Source organism: Orcinus orca, chromosome 2, assembly GCF_937001465.1.
Source record: "Orcinus orca chromosome 2, mOrcOrc1.1, whole genome shotgun sequence".
NCBI classification, from domain to species: Eukaryota; Metazoa; Chordata; class Mammalia; order Artiodactyla; family Delphinidae; genus Orcinus; species Orcinus orca.
The window spans coordinates 160,522,322-160,547,108 of NC_064560.1; the positions used below are offsets into that span (position 1 = coordinate 160,522,322).

Below are 24,787 nucleotides of genomic sequence, written 5' to 3' on the forward strand. Positions count from 1 at the left end.
GGCAACCAGGGAAGTCCATATGGACCAGGACAGAAGACAAAAGGCCCCGGACCCTTCCTCCCCGAACCGCAGCCCCGGGGAAAGACGCAGCCTCGCTTCCCGGAAGCTCCACGCCACCCTTCGCGAGGGACGCAAAGGCAGCGGAAATCGGACGGCACGAAGCCCGGCCTCCCACTCCGGAAAGGCGACTGTGGGTCCTCACCTGGGCGTCGCCCCTGCCACTCGGCCCACAGCAGGGTCAGGTCGCCGTCGGCCCGCAGGAAGCGTAGCAGCTGCACCACGAGAGCGAGCAGCGCGCACAGCGCCAGCAGCCAGAGCAGCAGGTTCCAGCTCATCGCGGCCGCGCGCGCCCTGCTACGTAGGACGAAGGCCGACAGACCAACAGAGCCACCGCCCTAGTCTTAAGCCGCGCGGCAGCGGTCGTGCCTCAGCGCCGCCGCCTCCGCCGCCGCCGCGCCCGCCCCCGGCCCGGGCCCGCCCAGAGAGCCGGCAGAAGGGAGGAGTGGTCAGGTGCTCCCAGACCGGCTCCCCGCCGGCCGGGAGCCGCCCCTCGGCTGCGCGCGTTGGGCGTGGGCAATGCCGGACCAGCGCCCAGCCCGGCGATCGCTGCCCAGGTTTTGCCTGCTTGTGCTCCTAATAAGGGGTTGCAGTAGGAACAGACGGCGTGGATGACTTAAGCACTTGGCGATACTCCTGTTGGTACGGTAGTTACAGCATTTATAATCTCAAGAACGATTCTTTTACAGTTGTTTTGCGGGCAAATAGTTTTCGAAGCTCAGGAGGAGCACAAATATTCCAACCTATGAATTCGACCTCCTCCTCCCCCTTCTTATCTTTCTTTCTTTAACTAGATGAACCCAACAAACCGTCAATTTGTTTCCACCCCACGCCACCCCCACCCCCTCACCGAATTAACCCAGTGGCTGAGTAAGACTGGCCCCGTGTCCACCTAAATTTGGAAAGCACCTTGAAAAGTGACCCTGGCCCCATTGCTGAATGAGAAAGTGCACGTTGGGCAACTTGAGTCTAGTGCTAGGAGCACGGACTGGGGACTTGAGCCAACTCAGTTGGAGTCCGGGTAGCTGAGCCCTCAGTGACCCTGAGTAAATTTTTTCCTTATCTGTACCCACAAAGAATATGTAATTTTTTAAAACAAATTTATTTATTTATCTTTGGCTGCGTTGGGCCTTCTTTGCTGCGCGCGGGCTTTTCTCTGGTTGCGGTGAGCGGGGGCTACTCTTCGTTGTGGTGCGCCGGCTTCTCATTCTGGTGGTTTCTCTTATTGAGGAGCACAGGCTCTAGGCGCACGGGCTTCAGTAGTTGTGGCACGTGGGCTCTAGAGCGCAGGCTCAGTAGTTGTGGCACACGGGCTTAGTTGCTCCGCGCATGTGGGATCCTCCCGGACCAGGGCTCGAACCCATGTCCCCTGCATTGACAGGCAGATTCTTAACCACTGTGCCACCAGGGAAGCCCAAGAATATGTAATTTAAATGAGAAAAATGCCTGTGGCTCATATGCAGTAATTATATTCATTCTTTTGTAGTTATTAGAATTAATTATTATTATTATTTATTGTTTCTATTATAATTATCATTTCTTAGACTCCAACCTGAAAGGTGAGGGCTTTATTTATAAACTCTATATTCTACACCTATAGAGTTCTCTTACACCCGAAAGCCATAAGAATGTTTACACTGTGTTGAATCAGAAATTGTTGTGATATTGTTCTGGGTTCCTGGAGGAAGATGTGCCCTACCTAGCTAAACCTTGACCCTGACTGGTAGTTTATCCTCATCACAACTTGGAATAATATTGCTCAAGAGTTACCCTTATTGCCTTGTCACCTTTACAATATGGGTTTTGTTTTCCTATGACAAATGACTTTTCAAATAAGGTGCTTAAAAATAGTTACCAGCTGGAGCTGGAACCGATCTCAGGTTCAGCTGCTCTTGCTCAGTGTTCCAAGAGACAAGGGTTGTTGAAAATAGAAAGATGCTTTATTCAGGAAGCCGGCAACCTAGGGAGATGGTGGACTAGCAACCCCCAAACCATTTCCCACTTGTCAGTTAGAGGGAAAGGGTTTTACAGGGAAAAACGGAGAAGTTTCAGTAGTGTGCAGAACAGCACAGTCAGCTCCGACAAACATCTTGAAACTGGTCATGTGGTGGTCTGGTCGGTGTCATCTTGATTGTTTTAAGTGCAGTTAATCTTCAATTCCAGGTCGATTTGTCTCCATTTCCTTGAGGCCAGTTCTTGCAAATTGTGTAAGATGGAGCAGCTTATGTCATGGCTATAGTCTAGTCATCATGCAGTTAGCTTTTTCCATATGGTAGTGGTTTTAGTATTTTGCAAAACAATTCAGGAATGTGCATCAGACACTGTTATCTATGTTCTTCAGGGAGGAACTAAAGATTCTGTGACTCTGTTGTCCTAATCATGAACTGCTTGAGCCTGCTCTTTTGCGACTCAGGGGAGGCCTCAGAGACTACAGCTTTTCTACAAACAAGAAACGGGACATGGAAGCGCTTTTGTACATGGAAGCGCTTTTGTACCTGGGAGGGCCCCGCAGGGTCCTGCTCGGTTTCAATACTACTACAGTGAACAAATTCTTTTCAAGAGTTTCCTCTGAGCCTTTTTCTCCTTCTGTAAAATGAAATGGTTGAGTTAGACTTAATGTCCCAAGTCAGACCATACGCATGGATGGGTACACTCTATTCTCCATCACAAACTCCAGCTGGGGGTGGTGGTGGTGGGGGTGTGTGTGTGAAAGGGGACAGGTCTGCAGATGGCAGTTATGGGAGTGGGAGCTGGGAAGCAGGCCCAGGGCTGGGAAAAACTGGCCCAAAGAATATGATTTTTGGTCTGCCCATCCCTGGTGAGTAAGAGGTCTATGTGAGCTCTGAACATCTAAGTCTCAAAAATATGTCTTTGTCTTTTTTTTTTTTTAATGGAAAAGCATTTTATTTTAAAGATAGCAGTGTGTACATGTCAGTCCCAAACTCCCAATCTATCCCTGTGTTTTTGTCTTTTAATCAGATGATTTGGTGCAGTATGAATGTCTCATTCATTCCAGGGTATGTACTTGTTGTAAACTTATGGACATTTATTAATTAACAAGCTATAATGCTTAATTTTATGTGTTGACTTGGCTAGGCCATGGTGCCCAGTTTTTGGTCAAACACTAGTCTAGATGTTGCTGTGAAGGTAATTTTTTTAGATATGATTAATATTTAAGTCGGTAGACTTTGAGTAAAGCAGACCAGCCTCCATAGGGTGGGTCTCATCCAATTAGTTAAAGGCCTTAGGTAAAAAAAAGACAGAGGTCCCGAGAAGAGGGAATTCTGACTCCAGACTGCCTTTGAACTTGGGTTGCAATGTCAGCTCTTCCCTGAGTCTCCAGCCTGCAGGCCTGCCCTGCACATTTCAGACTTGCTGGCCGCCACAATTGTGTGAGTCAGCTCCTTAAAATACATCTCTCTCTCTCTCTGTATATGTATAGGTATAGGTGTGTGTGTGTGTGTGTGTGTGTGTGTGTGTGTGTGTGTGTGTGTGTGTATCTCCTATTGGTTCTGTTTCTATGGAGAACCCTAACTAGTACACAAGCTATAATAAAACCGCACAGTCATTTCACCTCACCAGCAGTTCTTGCATTGGAAAATGAAAACAACAAATTAATGTATAAATTTCCACATCAGAAATTTTATTTTACCTGAATAGAGGCATAATTCATTTTGGAATTCAAGTATATGTCTAAAGATTTAGTTACTATCATCAGAAAAAATAACTATTATAACTAACATCTTTGCAATATAAAATGTCCCCATTTGTTCTATTTACCAGTGAGAAAAATCCAGCTTCAGATCTGCCGCCTCTGGTGAAGATACTCAGCAAATTCTTTTCATAAATAGTGTCCATTAGGGTTGCCTCTTCCCATTTTGCACAGAATTTACCTTAAAACTTGGAGCCAAAGTGCTCAAAGCAAATGAAAGACAGATGAACAAATGAAGGGACTCTTCTGAGGCCAGTGGGGCATAAGAGGCAGAGCAGTGGAAATCTGGCCTCTCCTGAATCAGTCCATTCATGAGCTGACAAATTTTAACCACTGAAATATAACATTCCATTTTTTCCATTCCATTTCCAATTTTTTAAAAAACTTATTCAAACATAAGCTACATTATTTCCTCTATGAACAGAGCAACTTAAACAATTGCCAAGAGACAAGGAGAGAATCATTGTCACTTCAGACCCTATGCCATTCCCATTTGGAAAGAGCAGTGGCTTCTCCTTTCCTCACGTCTCAGTATATTTTTATGAGGTCAGGATAGCACTGATGAGTGTGGCCATCACTTAAGTCCCCACGAGCCAAGGCAGTGGTTCCTCAGTTAGGACAGGGGCCTTTCACAATTAGAGAAAAAAGACTGAAACCATATACTATTGGGTTGGCCAAAAGGTTTGTTTGGTTTTTTTTTGTAAGATGACTCTAGCAGCGCTTAGTTGTCTTTAACTTCATTCGAAATAATTTTGTTAGATTGTATTGTGACAGCTGTCATATCAGTGTGCATTTTTAAAAAAACATCAATTGGTGAATTTTTGTGTAGCCATTTTAATATTGAAGATGGAAGAAAAACAACATTTTCAGCATATTATGCTTTATTATTTCAAGAAAGGTAAAAACGCAACTGAAACGCAAAAAAAGATTTGTGCAGTGTATGGAGAAGGTGCTGTGACTGATCAAACATGTCAAAGGTGGTTTGTGAAGTTTCGTGCTGGAGGTTTCTCGTTGGTTGATGCTCCACAGTCGGGTAGAGCAGTTGAAGTTGATACGATCAAATCAAGACATTAATTGAGAACAGTCAACATTATACCACGCGGGAGATAGCCGACATACTCAAAATATCCAAATCAAGCATTGAAAACCATTTGCACCAGCTTGGTTATGTTCATCGCTTTGATATTTGGGTTCCACATAAGTTAAGTAAAAAACCTTCTTGTCCGTATTTCTGCATGCAATTCTCTATTTAAACATTACGAAAACGTTCTGTTTTTTTTCAAAAAAAATGTGATGGGCAATGAAAAGTGGATACTGTACAATAATGTGGAACGGAAGAGATCATGGGGCAGGCTGAATTAACCACCACCAACCACACCAAAGGCCAGTCTTGATCCAAAGAAAGTGATGTTGTGTATATGGTGGGATTGGAAGGGAGTCCACTATTATGAGCGCCTTCCAGAAAACCGAATGATTAATTCAACCAAGTACTGCTCCCAGTTAGACCAACTGAAAGCAGCACTCAATGAAAAGCATCCAGAATTAGTCAACAGAAAACGCATAATCTTCCATCAGGATAACGCAAGACTGCATGTTTCTTTGATGACCAGGCAAAAACTGTTAGAGCTTGGCTGGGAAGTTCTGATTCATCCAACGTATTCACCAGATGTTACACCTTCAGATTTCCATTTATTTCAGTCTTTACGAAATTCTCCTAATGGAAAAACTTTCAATTCCCTGGAATACTGTAAAAGGCACCTGGAACAGTTCTTTGCTCAGAAAGATAAAAAGTTTGGGGAAGATGGAATTATGATGAAGTTGCCTGAAAAATGGTAGAAGGTAGTGGAACAAAAGAGTGAATATGTTGTTCAGTAAAGTTCCTGGTGAAAATGAAAAATGTGTCTTTTATTTTTACTTAAAAACTGAAGGAACTTTTTGGCCAACCCAATATATTTCAGCACCTTACAACATGATTCTACAAACACACAAACTTACTCTCATCAAAAGTATCCATTTTGGCAAATAAATCCTAGTTTGGTGCTAAATCATCCCCCTACCTAAGCCATGATTCACATCCTAAATTTCACAATACAGTGAAAACAGAAAGTAATCAAAACACCACTCTAATTCACAAAACATTAAGATACTATTCTTGATTAATTTCCACTAGAAATATGCTTCAAAGCATTTAATTGCTTCCTCCTAAACACCTACATATGTTAGACAAGCATCAACAGCAGCAACTTTCTTATTCGTAAGCATTTAAAAGCAAAAGTGTTTCAATCCACAAGCCTCATGGGGGCCCAGGTAGCATGCAGAGAAATGAGGTCATAGTTGATGACAATATATAGTCAGATGGAGAATGTTCTAGGCATTGATGCAACAGAACTTCCATTCTAACTCCTGCAATACCTTGTATGCTCTGACATCTAAGGCTGTTCTTTGGCAGAAGCCAAATATAACTTTATAACAGTCATGAAAGTGAGATAGCGGCTTCCTTCCTCAATGTTTTATTTTCCAGTTATGAAACTTCCTTTTCTTTCATCTTCAAAAGTTTTTGAAGAATGTTGCTTGCAATAATTAAATTTCCTTAAACGGCTCTTCTTTGTCTCTTTCCAATCCCGTTGCAAACCTCCACCAACCCCTGCCCACTCCCATCCTTCTCTAGAAAGTTTTTTCTGGCTGTCTGGAGCAATATCACCTCCTCCCTAGTCTTACCTCTTTTTACAATTACTTCTGATTGGAACTATTTCTGATATCTCTAATTATGTTTAGGGCTAATATATTATTGCTTCAATGAAACTTTAAGCTCCTTGAAATAAAGTAGCAAAGCTAATGTTTCTTTTGAAGGGTCTGCAATATTTAGCTTAGTGTAAATATAACAAACGGTAAGCCCCAAATTGAATTAAATTCTCCTTTCTTTGAAAGTTAAACCTCCATGAAGCTCTCAGCTCAAGTTGATTATTAGAATGAGAGTTCCTAGAATTTAATAATTCAAACTTCTCCTAGTGTCATTAAAATGCTTTGAATAAAGTCCCAAGCAAGGGCTTTTGTATAATCTGTAACCTTAGTTTTTAATTCCAGCTGTGATAGAATGATACCCCACCTTCCCTCCTTTTAGTAATGGTCACTTTTGATGTATGGGCTCAGGACCAATCAAAGTAGATCAGCCAAGATGTAAGCAGTGGTGTATAAGAAAATTGTCACCTTCCATAATAAAAGCATATATTAAAAATAACTTAGAAAATCCAGATCCTCCAAGATTGGCAGTATCTGGGGGAAGAAAAAAGAAAGAGCCTGTGCATGGAAACAGAGACTGAGGAAGTCTGGAGAGAGAATATTCTCCCTCAAGAACAAGAAGGGTTTGTGGCTTTTGCTTGCAGACATGTTTACAACCCCTGGGTACTTTTGGAAATCTGTTGGACGTGCTTTGTTTTCATAGTGCCTGGTGGCCAAGGGCCAGGTGAGCTAAATATCTGTGCAGCGTGTAAAGACATACCCAATAAAGAATTGTCTGGCCCAAAATGCCCACAGTGCCTGTCCAGAAATACTGCATCCTGGCCATGGTGGAGAGAGGCTTCGTGGTCTATCCCCTGCTTAAGGGAAGGATTCCTCCATACCCTGTGCATCTCCTGGGCCATACTGCATGTACAAGCATTCGGGTTACTGTTTAGTATCCTGATATTCTGCAGGCAGACAACATCTTACCTGAAGGGTCTTGCATCTCTTATAGAAGTTGCTTCCTTCTCTTTGATAATCTCATGGGATTCCTCAATAGGAACATCTCACTGCACTGCTGGCCACATGTTGTTCTGCATATCATTGCATTTCTTTAGATTAGCTGATTTCAAGATTATCTTGAGTCTCTTAAACATGAAAAGTTCACCATATGGTTCCCTCTCTCTGTTTCCCTGTCTCTCTCATTGAATGCCTCATTTCAAACTTCCTTTTACATATCTCAGTAAATCATTTAGTCAGTGGTGCTGGTTACTCAAATCTACACTTGTGGTAAAATTGTGTAAAATTAAACATGCATGCCTGAGCGCGCACGCGCACCCACGTAAAGCTGGCAAAATCTGAATAAGTTCTGTGGATTGTGCCAATATCAATTTGCTGGCTCTATCATTGTTCTGAAATTATAGAGAATGTTACCATTTTACATAATGGAGAAAACGGGGTAAAGGGTAAACAGAACCTCTCTCTGTTTCATTTTTTCAACTTCCTATGAATCTATAATCATTTTAAAGTAGGAATATTTTGTTATAACTTGCTTGCTCTAAAGTAGTGTTATTTGAAAGTAGACTTGGATTAATTATAAATGTATATTGCAAATTCTAGGGCAACTACTTTAAAAAGTTAACAAAAAAGAAATATAATTTATATGCTAATACAGGAGAGCGTATTAGGCAGTTCTTCAGAGAAACAGAGCCAATAAGATGTGTGTGTGTGTGTGTGTGTGTGTGTGTGTGTGTGTGTGTGTGTGTGTGTGAGGAAATTTATTATGGGAATTGGTTCATGCAATCATGGAGACTGAGAAGTCCCATGATCTGCCATCTGCCAACTGGAGAACCATGAAAGCCAATGGTGTAATTCAGTCTTAGCCAGAGGCCTGAAAACCAGAAGAGCCGGTGGTATAAGTCCCCATCCAAGTCCAAATGCCCAAAAGCACTGATATCTGAGATCTGGAGAAGATGGATGTTCCAGCTCAAGCAGAGAGCAAATACACCCTTCCTCTGCTTTTTTGTTCCATTCAGGCCTTCAACAGATTGGATGATGCCCACCTGTATTGGTGAGGGTGATCTTCTTTACTCAGTCTACTTATTCAAATGCAGTCTCCCAGAAACACCCTTACAGACACACTCAGAAATAATGTTTTATCAGCTATCTGGGCATCCCTTTAGCCCACTCAAATTACCACATAAAATTAACCATCACAGAGAGAAAATAGACTCATAAAATACTCAGTTAAAAACCACAAAAGGCAGAAAAAGTGTGGAAGACAAAATTAGGAACAAAGAACAACGGCAATAAATAGAGCAATAAACAATAACAAATACGGTGGATATTAGTCCAATTATATCAATAAGCACTTTGAATGTCAGTGGTCTAAAAACAAAAATTAAAAGGCACAGATTGTCAGAGTAGATCAAAAAACAATACCCAGTTAAATGTTATCTATAAGAAACTCACTTTAGGGCTTCCCTGGTGGCACAGTGTTTAAGAATCCGCCTGCCAATGCAGGAGACATGGGTTCGAGCCCTGGTCTGGGAAGATCCCACATGCCGTGGAGCAACTAAGCCCGTGCGCCACTACTACTGAGCCTGCACTCTAGAGCCCGCAAGCCACAACTGCTGAAGCCCGCGTGCCTAGAGCCCGTGCTTCACAACAAGAGAAGCCACCACAATGAGAAGCCCGCGCACCGCAACGAAGAGTAGCCCCCACTTGCCACAACTAGAGAAAGCCTGCACACAGCAAAGAAGACCCAAATCAGCCAAAAATTAAAATAATTAATTAATTTTTAAAAAAAGAAACACTTCAAATTTAAACTGAAGAAATCAAACAGGAAATCAAAAAATACCTAGAAACAAATGACAATGAAAACACAATGACCCAAAACCTATGGGATGCAGTGAAAGCAGTTCTAGGAGGGAAGTTTATAGCAATACAATCCTACCTCAAGAAACAAGAAACATCTCAAATAAACAACCTAACCTTACACCTAAAGCAGTTAGAGAAAGAAGAACAAAAATCCCCAGTTAGCAGAAGGAAAGAAATCATAAAGATCAGATCAGAAATAAATGAAAAAGAAATGAAGGAAACAATAGCAAAGATCAATAAAACTGAAATCTGGTTCTTTGAGAAGATAAACAAAATTGATAAACCAGTAGCCAGACTCATCAAGAAAAAAAGGGAGAAGACTCAAATCAATAGAATTGGAAATGAAAAAGGAGAAGTAACAACTGACAGTCAAGAAATACAAAGGATCATGAGAGATTACTACAAGCAACTATATGCCAATAAAGTGGACAACCTGGAAGAAATGGACAAGTTCTTAGAAAAGCACAACCTTCTGAGACTGAACCAGGAAGGAATAGAAAATATAAACAGACCAATCACAAGCACTGAAATTGAAACTGTGATTAAAACTCTTCCAACAAACAAAAGCCCAGGACCAGATGGCTTCACAGACAAATTCTATCAAATATTTAGAGAAGAGCCAACACCTATCCTTCTCAAACTCTTCCAAAATATAGCAGAGGGAGGAACACTCCCGAACTCATTCTAAGAGGCCACCATCACCTTGATACCAAAACCAGACAAAGATGTCACAAAAAAAGAAAACTACAGGCCAATATCACTGATGAACACAGATGCAAAAATCCTCAACAAAATACTAGCAACCGGAATCCAACAGTACATTAAAAGGATCACACACCATGATCAAGTGAGGTTTATCCCAGGAATATAAGGATTCTTCAGTATACACAAATCAATCAACGTTATACACCATATTAACAAATTGAAGGATGAAAACCATATGATCATCTCAATAGATGCAGAAAAAGCTTTTGAAAAATTCAACACCGATTTATGATAAAAACTCTTCAGAAAGAAGGCGGAGAGGGAACTTACCTCAACATAATAAAGGCCATATATGACAAACCCACAGCCAACATCGTTCTCAATGAACATAGTTTTGGAAGGTTTAGCCACAGCAATCAGAGAAGCAAAAGAAATAAAACTAATCCAAATCAGAAAAGAAGAAGTAAAGCTGTCACTGTTTGCAGATGACATGATCCTATACATGGAGAATCCTAAAGATGCTACCAGAAAGCTACTAGAGCTAATCAGTGAATTTGGTAAAGTAGCAGGATAAAAAGTTAATGCACAGAAATTGCTTGAATTCTTATACAATAACAATGAAAAATCTGAAAGAGAAATTAAGGAAACACTCCCATTTACCACTGCAACAAAAAGAATAAAATAGCTAGGAATAAACCCACCTAAGGAGACAAAAGACTTGTTTGCAGAACACTATAAAACACTGATGAAAGAAATTAAAGACGATACAGACAGATGGAGAGATATACCATGTTCTTGGATTGGAAGAATCAACATTGTGAAAATGACTATGCTACCCAAACAATCTACAGATTCAATGCAATCCCTATCAAACTACCAAGGGCATTTTTCACACAACCAGAACAAATAATTTCACAATTTGTATGGAAACACAAAAGACCCCAAATAGCCAAAGCAATCTTGAGAAAGAAAAACAGAGCTGGAGGAATCAGGCTCCCTGACTTTAGACTGTACTACAAAGCTATGATAATCAAGACAGTATGGTACTGGCACAAAAACAGAAATATAGTTCAATGGTACAAGATAGAAAGCCCAGAGATAAACCCATGCACATATGGTCACCTTATCTTTGATAAAGGAGGCAAGAATATTCAATGGAGAAAAGACAGCCTCTTTAATAAGTGGTGCTGGGAAAACTGGACAGCTACATGTAAAAGAATGAAATTAGAACACACCCTAACACCATACACAAAAATAAACTCAAAATGGATTAAAGCCTATATGTAAGGCCAGACGCTATAAAAGTCTTAGAGGAAAACATAGGCAGAACACTCTTTGACATAAATCACAGCAAGATCCTTTTTGACCCACTTCCTAGAGTAATGGAAATAAAAACAAAAATAAACAAATGGGACCTAATGAAAATTAAAAGCTTTTGCACAGCTAAGGAAACCATAAACAAGATGAAAAGACAACCCTCAGAGTGGGAGAAAATATTTGCAAATGAAGCAACAGACAAAGGATTAATATCCAAAATATACAAGCAGTTCATGCAGCTCAATATCAAAAAAAAACCCAACCCAATCCAAAAATGGGTGGAAGACCTAAATAGACATTTCTCCAAAGAAGATATACAGGTTGCCAAGAAAGACATGAAAGGATACTCAACATCACTAATCATTAGAGAAATGCAAATCAAAACTACAATGAAGTATCACCTCACACCGGTAAGAATGGCCATCATTAAAAAAATCTACAAACAATAAATGCTGGAGAGGGTGTGGAGATAGAGAACCCTCTTGCACTGTTGGTGGGAATGTAAATTGATACAGCCACTATGGAGAACAGTCTGGAGGCTCCTTAAAAAACTACAAATAGAACTACCATATGACCCAGCAATCCCACTGCTGGGCCTATACCCTGAGAAAACCATAATTCAAAAAGAGTCATGTACCACAATGTTCATTGCAGCTCTATTTACAATAGCCAGGACATGGAAGCAACCTAGGTGTCCACTGACAGATGAATGGATAAAGAAGATGTGGCACATATATACAATGGAATATTAGTCAGCCATAAAAAGAAATGAAATTGAGTTATTTGCCGTGAGGTGGATGGACCTGGCGTCTGTCATACAGAGTGAAGTAAGTCAGAAAAAGAAAAGCAAATACCGTATGCTAACACATATATATGGAATCTAAAAAGAAAAATTGGTTCTGATGAACCTACGGGCAGGACAGGAATTAAGACACAGACGTAGAGAATGGACTTGAGGACGTGGGGAGGGGGAAGGGTAAGCTGGGACGGAGTGAGAGAGTGGCATGGACATATATACACTACCAAACGTAAAATAGATAGCTAGTGGGAAGCAGCCACATAGCACAGGGAGATCAGCTTGGTGCTTTGTGACCACCTAGAGGGGTGGGATAGGGAGTGTAGGAGGGAGACACAAGAGGGAGGTGATATGAGGATATGTGTATATATATAGCTGATTCACTTTGTTATACAGCAGAAACTAACACAACATTGTAAATTATACTCCAATAAAGATGTTAAAAATAACCACATTAACTCGAATAAGTTAGTGAAAATGGCACCACCATTTTCATTGCAGCATTGCCAACACATGGAAGCAATCTAAGTGTCCATTAATGGATGAGTAGGTAAAGAAAATGTGAAATATATATATAGTGGAATACAATGGATCATTATTCATCTATAGAGAAAAGGGAAATCCTGCCATTTGCAACCATATGGATGAAAGAAAATTAAGGACATTATGCTAAGTGAAATTAGTCAGATAGAGAAAGACAAATAGTGCATGATCTCACTTATATGTGCAATGTAAAATAAAAAGAAACAAAAAACAAACTCATAGATACAGAGAACAAATTGGAGGTTGCCAGAGGCAGGGGGTAGGGGTGGGCGAAATGAGTGAAGATAGTCAAAAGTACTTATAAGATAAGTCATGGAGATGCAATGTACAGTATGGTGACTATAGTTAGTAATACTGCATTGTATATTTGTAAGTTGCTATAGAGTAGATCTTTAAAGCTCTTATCACAAGAAGAAATATTGTAACTGTAGTGATGGATGTTAACTAGACTTTAGTGGTGATCATTTTGCAATATATACAAATATCAAATCATTAAGTTATTCACCTGAAACTAATATAATGTTATATGTCAATTATATCTCAATTTGTAAAAATATGATGAAGTACTAATTCAAAAAAAAGATGTCTCTCACCCATCGTCGGATGTCCCCAAAAAAGAGATTCACATGGACCTGCAAAGCAGAGTGTCAGCAACAACCACAACTCATCTGCCCTAATCTTTTGCCTCTGCTCCAAATTGTCCTTAAATGATTTTGCAGAATGAATTGTGGAAATCTCACTGCTTCCACCCACCATTGCAAGAACATCAAGTTTGGTGTCCAGGCTTCTGTTTCCAAGGTTTCTGTCTGTAGGTTGCAAGACTGTCCCCGTTTTCCTAAAGAAGGAAGGAAAGCATCTTCTTCCTCCCCCATGCCTTATGTACTATTCTCTGTGCTCAGTCTCACAAAGCTAGTGTAAGTCTACCAGATCCTATCAGCATCAAACCCTTCTCTCCATGGGAGCTGCAAACCAGCCTGTGGACCAGTTAAGGAGAGCAGGCACCACTGATATGCTGAATCATTTCCCCAGCACAAGTCCCCAACCAGAGTCTATGAAGGGACACTGATGGGGGCTGGGACTTGAGTCGTGGGGGAACGTGGAGTCTACATTACCTTAGTCTAGGTTTAGCAGTCAGAAATGTACCTTTTCATCGGTACTTGGGTTGAGGTAGCACCAAAACCTAGGTGTTCAGAGACTAAAGCTGATGACCACACTTCTTCTTTCCAACAAAGGCACTTTTGCTGAATTCAAAGGATCTCAGGTAAAACTACCTATTGTCTATTGGGGGTTCCTTTAAAGTAAACAAAAGGGGGTGAGGCTTTCATTACTAAATTTTGCATCTTCTATGGAAGGCATCTATGAATAAGTCAGCACCGCCCTCTACTGGATAATCTTTGTTTACTACTCAATTGTGTCCAAGGTGATTTAAATAGAATCTTTGATTTTTTTTTTTTTCTGAATTTCAGTGAAAGCTGCATGGAAACTAAGACATCCGAGCTGTCTGGATATTCCTCCATGCCTATTAGTATGGACAAATAATATGTTCCTCAAAAAGGAGGCTTCCCTGGGACAAAGTGAGAGAGTAACATGTTGGTGGGAATGTAAATTGATACAGCCACTATGGAGAACAGTCTGGAGGCTCCTTAAAAAACTACAAATAGAACTACCATACGACCCAGCAATCTCACTGCTGGGCCTATACCCTGAGAAAACCATAATTCAAAAAGATACATGCCCTCCAATGTTCACTGCAGCCCTGTTTACGATAGCCAGGACGTGGAAGCAACCTAGGTGTCCATTGACAAATGAATGGATAAAGAAGATGTGGCATATATATACAATGGAATATTAGTCAGCCATAAAAAGAAATGAAAGTGAGTTATTTGCCATGAGGTGGATGGACCTAGAGTCTGTCATACAGAGTGAAGTAAGTCAGAAAGAGAAAAACAAATACAGTATGCTAACTCATATATATGGAATCTAAAAAGAAAAATTGGTTCTGATGAACCTAGGGGCAGGACAGGAATTAAGACACAGACGTAGAGACATATATACACTACCAAATGTAAAATAGATAGCTAGTGGCAGCCATATAGCACAGGGAGATCAGGTCAGTGCTTTGTGTCCACCTAGAGGGGTGGGACAGGGAGGGTGGGAGGGAGACGCAAGAGGGAGAAGATATGGGGATGTATGTATATGTGTAGCTGATTCACTTTGTTATACAGCAGAAACTAACACACCATTGTAAAGCAATTATACTCTGATAAAGATTTAAAAAAAAAAAAAGGAGGAGGCTTCCTTTTCTAATTTTTAGAATTTCAGGTTTAAAAAATGAATTCTAATGCATTAACAACAAAGAGAAAGAGTCAGAGAGGCAGAAAGACAGAGGTAGAGATGAGGGAAAGAAAGAGGGAGAGACCGGGAGAAAGAGACAGATAGCCAGAGAAGGAGAGCCAGTTCTCATCAGAGTAAATGGGTACTGGTTTCCTACTTTGGCAACCTCAAAAATAAACTCAAGTAAATGCTTTCTTTGTGACATCACCAGCTGCAGTTCTTACAATGTGTATGCTAATTCTAGCTCATGAGATAAACTTTTTATCTTCTTGAGACAAAATTTAAGCTGTAAGCCTGGTCAACTATAATGATTGGTTCTCCTGCTGCGAAAAAGTTATGCTTTGATAGAACTGTTGTTGGTTGAGAGTCAGCCAGCAAACTGCTGTATCCAACATAGTAACAGCATGAAAACCAACTGATATCTAGCCCAAATTCAGACTTACAAGAAAAAAAATAGTAATTAAAAGATACTACTACATGAATAGCTCTTGCAAGGAAAAAAAAAGGAAAACCCAATATAAATTACACTATGTGCCATAAATTGTCCCGACAAGAACACCTGGATGCAGCCATAAGAAGACAAAATGCAAATTCAGAATAAACCATCATTTCTGGGTTAAAAATCCTAAACCAGACTCTCCAACCCTGACCTCCATCATCTCTCCAGGATCCTGGAAGGATCATGGGCTTTAGCATAAACAACCTGGATTCAAATTCCAGCTCTGCCATTGTGTGGCTTTGAGAAAGACCTTGTTTTCCTTATCTGCAAGGTGGAAATAATAAGACATAAATCACAGAGTCTGAGGAAAGTTCAATGAAATAAAGCATGTAAATCACTTAGTATCTGGCATATATTAGGTTTTCAACAAAACTCTGGTGTTCTCTTTTCCCTTTCCTCCAAATTCTTATAGCTACCTGGTTACTAGACAACTCCAGGTGACACACAGGTCATCAATTCTAAGCAACATGTCTAAGATTCGTCTCCCTTTACATCCTCTTTCCTAATTACTGCCACCGTTATTCACCTAGTTGTCCAAGCCAGACACCTTAACATCACCCTAGATGCCATCCTCCTGCTTACCTCCATGTGTCTAAAAAACTCCTCTGTTGGGCTTCCCTGGTGGCGCGGTGGTTGAGAGTCCGCCTGCCGATGCAGGGGACACGGGTTCATGCCCCGGTCTGGGAAGATCCCACATGCCGCTGAGCGACTGGGCCCGTGAGCCATGGCTGCTGAGCCTGCGCGTCTGGAGCCTGTGCTCCGCAACGGGAGAGGCCACAACAGTGAGAGACCCACATACCGCAAAACAAACAAACAAACAAAAACTCCTCTGCCTTCATGACTCACTAGATGTTCCTCTCCTGGGAAGAACCTAGATTTCCCTGGTCCTCTCAGGCTGAGTTAAGTTCTCAATCTGGTCCCATGTTCCCAAGGCACCCCAAAGATATGTCTATTAGAGAACTGGTTATACCATTTTGTGACTTGTTTCTCTTTCCCACTGGGCTGTGAGTACTTTTAGAGCAGAGATTGTCTTGTTCAAAATTTTACCCGCAAGTTCTAACATCGTACTTGCCACATGAGGATACTGAAAAACATTTGTGGAATAAATGAATAGAGGTAAGGATTAATGAATATGTTCTTGGAGTTTCCAAAATGGTACTCTCACCTCTTTCCTTTATGGGGCAACAGAGTTAGGAGTCAGATGGAGAATGACATTGGAACCCACAAGCCAGGATCAGGCTTCCTGTTCCTCCCCCGAAGTTTAGATTTCTAGACCCTGGAAGTCAGACAAGGTCTGCTGAGCAGCCATCATCCCACAGGGGAAGTGGCCACCTGCCTTACGCCTATCACATGTAGAGTAGAGAGAGGCCTGCCTCTGGAAGCTCGTCCATGGGCCTTGACCCAGGTGTGCTTACCCACAGAATCAAGGGCAGAGGGAAATGCGTGCTTTTTGCAGGGAAGCCAGTTATAAAAATGAGAATGCTCTTTTTTAATTTTTTAAGTTTTTATTTTTGGCTGTGTTGGGTCTTTGTTGCTACACGTGGGCTTTCTCTAGTTGCAGCAAGTGGGGGCTACTCTTCTTTGTGGTGTGTGGGCTTCTCGTTGCGGTGGCTTCTCTTGTTGCTGAACACGGACTCTAGGCGCACAGGCTTAGTAGTTGTGGCTCGCAGGCTGTAGAGCACAGGCTCAGTAGTTGTGGCGCATGGGCTTAGTTGCTCCGTGGCATGTGGGGTCTTCCCGGACCAGGGCTCGAACCCGTGTCCTCTGCATTGGCAGGCGGATTCTTAACCACTGCGCCACCAGGGAAGTCCCGAGAATGCATGTTTTAGTGCAAGTTGTTCTCTGCATGGGGTGCCAGCTGAGGGGCAGGAGGGGGCTGAAATCCAGCTCACACTCTGCTAGCCAAGCTGGGCACACCAGTTTGAGTCTGTGTTGAATAAAAATACCATTTGCTTGTCAAGCCCTGTGTTTAAAGGGCTGTGCCCATCCAGAGAGGGACCTTTGTCTCATTTGTACAAAAGCTCCATGTGAACTCATGGGGCTCTACTACATATGCTTTTCTCAAATCTTGCCAATCAGATGAGTCTTTCCCCCTTCCCTGGAGAAGAATTCAACAGATGGAAGAAAGGATGGAAACTCCCTTCCCCTTGCTTGCAAAATGGTGGATGTTTCATTTTTTATGAGCTAGGAGAAGAAAGGAAGAGTTCTTCTTAAGAAAAATAGGTGGGGAGAAGAAAATTAGCATTAAGTGAATATCTATTATGTGCCAGGTACTGGAGCACATGATTTGGTTAAATCATTTCATATCATTCAAACAAGTCTGTAAAAATTGGTATCTTCAGATGAGTATACTGAGGATTAGAGCCACGAAGACCACACATCCGAAAGCAATGACACTGGCTCCAAAGCCCATCATCTTACCCCCCCCCCCGTGATACTTCGTCCTCTTCAGACAGAGATCTTACTAGTAGTGCCTTATTCTTTAGTAGTTCCAGGAGCTAAAGAGCATGAAGTTGAACAATGCAAGCACCACTGTTTTCCCAGTGACCTGAAACAAGAAATACCATCAAGGCAGCACCCAGTTTTCAAACAGGTACATTTTAAAAGTTCATTCTAAGACTAGGACTTAGCAAATACTTGTTCTAAATTATAAATGAGGGTTAGGTTCTTGGACTAGCTTACAGAACTGCTTTTAGTGTGGTTTGGAACCTTAAGCTCTGAAATAGAGCTTCTCTGATCCTCTGTGAACAAGGAGTCCTGCCGGGCACCCTTGCAAGCTGGTAAGCTCCAAGATGGACTGACTAGTTATGTATAAAGGAGGTTTGTAAGGCAAGCAGCATAAAATGAAGGTCCTAAGTAAAAAGTCCTACAAATAATGTTTTGAACATCTCTATTGCAGGGTTTCTCCATCACAGCACTATCAACATTTTAGACCAGATAATTCTTTGTTGTAGGAAACTGTCCAGGGCATTGCAGGATATTTAGCAGCATCTCTGGCTTTGACCCACTAGATGCCAGTAACAACATCCCACCGCCAGTTTTCTGTTTATAGCCAAGGAAATGTCCCCTGAGGGACCAAAATCGCTCTCCACTGAGGCTTTGGAATGCAATGGTCTCTGAACAATGGCTTACAGCCACTTCAGTCCTCTGCAGCTCTCAAAGGCCAGAAACCCAGGCTTCTGTGGATAAACTATGAATACACAAAAACACACAACATTTTTAAGAGAAAAACACAGTTTTGAGGGTAGTGAAAGATTATTTGCAATACCTTTTAAGACTGAATACCTTTAAAGATCTAGGTATTTTAATACCCTAGAAAGATTTAATACCATTTTCTTAAATAAGGGATGATTGAAAATTGCTTTCCAGTTTCAAATAAAATATACTGCTCCTCAGAACAGTCTAAGACATTTTAGGTGAATTATGATACATTTGTTTTCAGGTGCTGATTTGGCATCAACAATGGGCCTTTTCTTTGGCTGTAAACAGAAAAATGTGGGTGTGGACATAATGAAGCAATTGTATGGTTGGAAATAGTGAATAACTCACATCCCTCATAGAGAGAGGGTCATGCTACCTTCACAGCACAGGCCAAGAAAATTCCCATGATACTCAGCCACAGAGAAGAGTTTCAGATACCACAAAATACTTTGAGTTCCCTACTGTTTTCTACCATCCGACTATTCTCTGCTTTCAAAGGAGCAAAAAGTAAAGTTCCCTTCACAGGCCATCATGCTAATGCCCAAGTGCCCCCTGGGGGAGTTCAGCCTCTCTTTTATATGAAAATTAGAATTCTTATCTGATCAACATCAAAATCTCCATTCAAAGATGAATACAGAGGCAGTGAGTTGCTGTAGCTCTCTGAAGGTTACACAAAGCAGAGGAAAGAATCAAATTCCAGGATTTATGTCTCCTGAGTCCTCTGTAGACATTATTGTATATTCTCCACTTGGGAGCTGAATCCTGGGAGCTAGCTGTTACCATTAACCTGACCTCTCCTCGTCTGCATCCCCTACCACCAAAGCTCTCAAAGAGAGCTGAAAACATGCATAGTTTGTATATGAGCAGAGTGGAATGGTTAAAAGTGGGGAGTTTGGAGCTAGATCTGCCACTTACTGGCTCGTGAGGACCCTTGGTACCCTCACCTCAGCCTCTGTGTTTCCTTATCTATCCAACTGAGATAATAAAAATGCCTACTTCTTAAGGTGGTTATGAGATACAAATGAGCTAATATTTGTAAAGTGCATAGAATAGTGTCTAACATCGAGCGAGTGCTATGAAAGTATTTGTTAAACAAAATTATAAAATAGATAAAACAACATGAGGCTTTGGTCCCATTATTGCAATCAAACACCCTAGGGGAAAAATTCAGAAGTAAGCTTTTTGTCTTTCCTACCCACAATTCCTTCTTTCAATCCCTTCTTCTTTTTTCTATGTTCATCTTTAGCCCCCTTTCAAGGTTCCTACCAGGGTGTTAGCAGATCACAACTGGTAATGTTTTAAGGTGCCTGGATAAGCTTCTTCTAGAGGGTACTTTGAATTCCACAGAGACTCTGAAAGGCTGAGAAAGTCACCAGAGCTTAAAGAAATGAATCTCCAACACTGACACATCACTGAGGAGTTGTATTTTCAGGTGGGGGTACACTTCCTATACCTGGTCTCACACTCCTGATGCTGGCCCTGGGGAGAATGGTAATGTAAGTTAATAGTTTTGAGCTTAAAAATTAAATTAAAAAAATAAGCGACCTCAAATTTCTGTATTCTAGCCTATGGCAGTTGTACTCTCTTGAAATGAGTCATCCTAAGCCCAAGTTAGAAGCAAACATAAGTTTCCAGATGTCAAAAAATTGTTTATTTTTTACTAAATAAAAAAGCGAGCAAGATGGAGTGTCATTTTTAATACTGCTTATTTTTACTAGCAGTTAATGTTTACTCACTTCTGATTTTCCGAAGATGATCCCCTTGTAAGCTGTAGCCTAAATGCATTTAAATTACCTTTGAATATCCCAAGCACTCCTTACTACCATGGAAACAGAACCAAGGATATGCAGGATTACTCCTCTGGGGCATAATTTGGTGCTTTAGATACTTTTGATTGGTTGCTTACTCCTCTGCTACCCCTTCTCTGAAATGCAGTCTTTGTCGGTTGGATTTATTTTATTATCCATGGGAGCACACAATTCACCAAGTAGTGGAAAGAGCCATTCATCCGTCAAAGTCCTTCCAGAGACATTCCCAATCATGGGCAGCATTAGCTAGGGCAAATCCATATGTGTCAGAAAACATGGGCAGATCTAATCCAGAAAGATTTAGGCATTTGTCCAGTGGTCTATGAGGTAAGCTGCACCTTTTGTGCTTTCATGGTAGAGGAGAAAATCATGTCCTAGAGCACCCAAAGAATGCTGCGCAATTCCCCGGCCGTTGAGCATGTGATTTGGCAGTTGTACAATTCTGTATAAGGGGCATATGAGATAATAATAGTAAGCGACCAGAATGGAGAAAGGGACAATTCCTGACTCTGTTGATAAAATATTTATAACCTTAATAAAATAACTGGGCTGTTTTCCCCCATATGTAAAATGGCTGCTTACAGAGTGTAGAATTAGAGCTTGGGTTCATCTTGAGGTCAATGTTTGTAAACTAATGATCCTTTGGGTGAAAGATTAGACATAAAGAACAAATATTATTTCCTTTGTTTCATCAGTCCATAATGAAAACGGGAGAAAAATGTCAAGGTCAAGTCTGTCTGTCTGGTTCAGAAAATATCACCTGAGACATGATGAGAATCCATCTCAACCACTTAAGCGCACAATGTTCTCATGCCTCCTAGAATAATTAGATCCACGAAATGTGCAAAGGCTTAAAACAAATATTTGCGATATTTGGATTCTTTTTTTCTTCTCTTCTTAGAGTTACTTGGAATTCTCTGGACATTTATCAAGAGATGAGCTGCTTATTAGAATAAATATCTTGGCAATAAAAGGGCACAAAGGCCAAATAAGCTGAGCCTACCTAACCTTTGCCCTGCATAGAAATGAGTGTGACAATTAGATGCTGATAGATGAAAACACTGACCTGTAAGGTTAATCTCTATCGCATATAAAAGTTCCTCTACATCCATGAGAAATATATTAATAAATATATTCACAGGTGTTTCTAAAAGATGAAGAAGGTGGACTGATAGTTTATGTGAGTGGATATAAAAATAGTATACAGAAACTTGAAAGAAAATTTAATTAGTAATCAGATAAATGAAAAAAGAACTATTTTTTAACTGGTTAGCAAAAGCAACTTAATCATCTAATGCTGGCAGTTATGGAAGGTGAGGCAGACACATATTCATATTATGTCTGTGGCCACCAGCACCTTTTGAACAATCCTTTTATATTTGAGGAAGTTGTCAAATTTTAAGTCCTACCTCTTAAGGGAAAATACAGAACTCATTTTCCCAAGCTCCTTTGCAACAGGGATATAGACTTGTAACTTACAAATACATCCAGTTAAGAATTTGGTATAGAAGAGGGAAACAGGAGGAAGCAGATGATGCACAGAATTCATTTTCTGATGGAGATGACAGCAGAGGTGTGCAGCTTTGGAGAGAGCAGAGTTTCTATCATCAACTAGTACCCAGACTCAGCAGGTGAGCTGCAGTGTTGTCTCCTGATGACAACAGAATCTTCTCTGGAACTGTCCCATAGTGTGGTGTAGGCATTCTTCATGGCTGTGGAGCCTCCAAGACATATTCTCTGGACCTCTGGAAGGGCCAATAATTCTTTAGTTTGCAACTAAAGACTTTGATTAATATAGTACACACATTCATACATCCTCCATGCAAATATAAATTGCAACACCACTTCTGTAAAGTGCTGTAGTATTATATATCAGGATCCAGAAAAAACATTCATCTCTGACTCATTAACCCTCTTCTAAGAATTTATGCTAGAGAAATAGCCCAAAGGAAGGAAAATGGCCCTATGAATGGGCATGATTTAAAATTTCTAGGGATTAGGAACAACCTGAAGGCTCACCAACAGGGGAACAATTAAATCAGTTATGGTATACCCTTGGTAGTCAGTAGAATCTCAGCATTTCTGCATGATAAGTGTTTGAGATACATAATTTTGTTGGAGGGAAGTTGGGGGCTTAAAGCTGCATTTCAACAGAGCGCATGCTCTTTTTACTTGGGCTAAATATTTATTTGAGGCTTTTTGTGGGGAATGAAGAATGGAATTGGGGGGCACTAAAACCTGCCCCAGCTATGCTCCAGAGCTGCCACTATTGGCAGTATATTGCACAGTGAATAAAATAATTATTAGGAAGTTTATATAGCAAGGTAGGAAAAAAATGCTCATGGTATCTTGTGAAGGGAATAGAGCAAAGCACAAAATTATGTTGTGACTACAGTAGTGTAAAAAAATGATAATAGTAAATTAGGCCAGGTCTGGCAGGAAACAACAGAAAGACAGTATGATTCGCTGAGTGGCAGAATTGTCAATAAATATTTTGTTCTTGTTTTCTGCTAATGTCATTTAATGCAACAAATATTTTTATGCTTTACAAAATTATCTAAAGTGTTCAAAATTATATCTTTTCTTTGGCAGTGTGTCCATGATATTGTGGCAATATGGCCACCTCCTCAGGTTGACTTTGACACCTATTGTCTTTTGGTGGAGTTAGACTCAATCTGGGCTCTGGGTAACCTGGCTACTTTTGACATGCGTGGATCCATGGGAGCAAAGGAAAAAAGCATTACTCTATGAAATCCCCAGCCACATAGGCCTTTCCATCAGAACTCTAAAAATATGACTGCTCACATGGAGTTATGGGGACTGCTGGGAGAGTAAATTGGCAGACCTCTTTGGCATTATCTACTAAAGTCAGAGATATCCTTACACTATGACCCAGAAATTCTACTCCTAGGTATTTACCCTGGAGAAACTATTGGCACATTTGCACCAGTAAATATGTGCAAGAATCTTTATAGTTTATATTCCTATTCACCCAAAACTGAAAAAAAAGTCAATGTTCATCAACAGTAGAATGAACAAAAAATGGGACAATGAATGTATACAAACTACATTTAGACTCAACCAAATGAATAAAGCTCATAAACATAACGATGAATGAAAGAAGCAAGATATATGGTAAGACTTCATTCACAAAGAATTTTAAGGTAGGCAAAATTAAACTATGCTATTTAGGGATGCATACAAAATTGGTAAAACTACAAAGTAAAGTAAGGAAATAATGAATTCAAATGTCAAGATAGTAGTTACCTCTGGGGAGGGAGAAGGAGTTGTGTTTGGAAAGGGGCACACTGGGGCTTCTGGGATGGCAATGTTCTTCCTTGATTAATGGTGTTTTGCAGATTTTCACTCCATAATTTCACATTAAACAGTGGTACGTTTGTGTCTTACACTCTGTGTACACGATAGTCCATGTTTTGAAAAAAAGAAAGAGAGCAAACTCTAGTGTGTCAGGGTTGTTTGTCAGGGCTGAGAAGGCACCTCTTCTAGAAACAGAAACCACTTTCATTTCATTGAAGTAGAGGTTGAAGGGTGGAGAAGTTAGTCGAGACCTTGATTAATGAAATGGAGCCACCTCCAGGATCTGGTTATCCAGGAGCATGGCTCAGAAACACTACTTAATGAATAAATGTAAGCTTTTGAATTCCGCAAACAAGGTATTAGATAGACCACCAGGAATTGTGCATTTATTTGGAAGGCTCCAAACAGTGGAAATGAGAGCCCTCTGCAGGTCCTGAAGGTTGGTGCCCCAGGAGAAGGAGTCCTCTTTTAGTTCATGCCACTGCCGTCTCCGGACAACAGAGAAGTTGAGGTTGCAGCTTCTTGATCTGAATTAGGGTTATCCATTGCTGTCATGAAGAGTCATGAACACAGGCACGTGTTCTAACTGGCCAATCCCCATAGGGCTTTGTGGCCCATGAAAGTGCTCTGAGATGAACGGGAAAACATCTCAGGGACTGCTAGCCTGGAGACAGGATTCCAACAATTTTAAATGGAACCTAGAATGATGGAGTAGTAAGCAGTAGGGAGTTGTCACTACATTTTGCCATGACCAATGTGGACACCTGACTCACTGCCCTCATTATAAACTGTTGCCCTGGAAGATTTCAGGGAAGCTTATTAAGCCTTCCTCAAAGTGACTTGGAAAGCAAATACTTAGCAATTTATTCGTTGATTGGTCAGCATCAACTGGATGGTCT

General features: G+C 40.8%; 1 protein-coding gene and 1 long non-coding RNA gene across 4 annotated transcripts in view; one reads left to right on the top strand and one right to left on the bottom strand.

Moving 5' to 3' along the window:
- Positions 1 to 568, bottom strand: part of DHRS7 (dehydrogenase/reductase 7) — a 36,279-nt gene extending 35,711 nt beyond the window's left edge. For 2 of the 3 annotated variants that reach the window (XR_007475734.1, XM_033404665.2), the window contains exon 1: positions 203 to 568. Coding sequence is in view for 2 of the 3 variants with exons in the window: in XM_033404665.2 (XP_033260556.1) it covers positions 203 to 335 (133 nt within the window). In the remaining variant the exon portion in view is untranslated. The remainder of the gene's footprint in view (positions 1 to 202) is intronic. The other variant, XM_004279290.3, reaches the window with a different exon arrangement.
- LOC125963586 (uncharacterized) overlaps positions 1 to 24,787 on the top strand; it is a 125,401-nt gene that overhangs the window by 73,246 nt on the left and 27,368 nt on the right. The gene's annotated exons all lie outside the window — the stretch shown is intronic.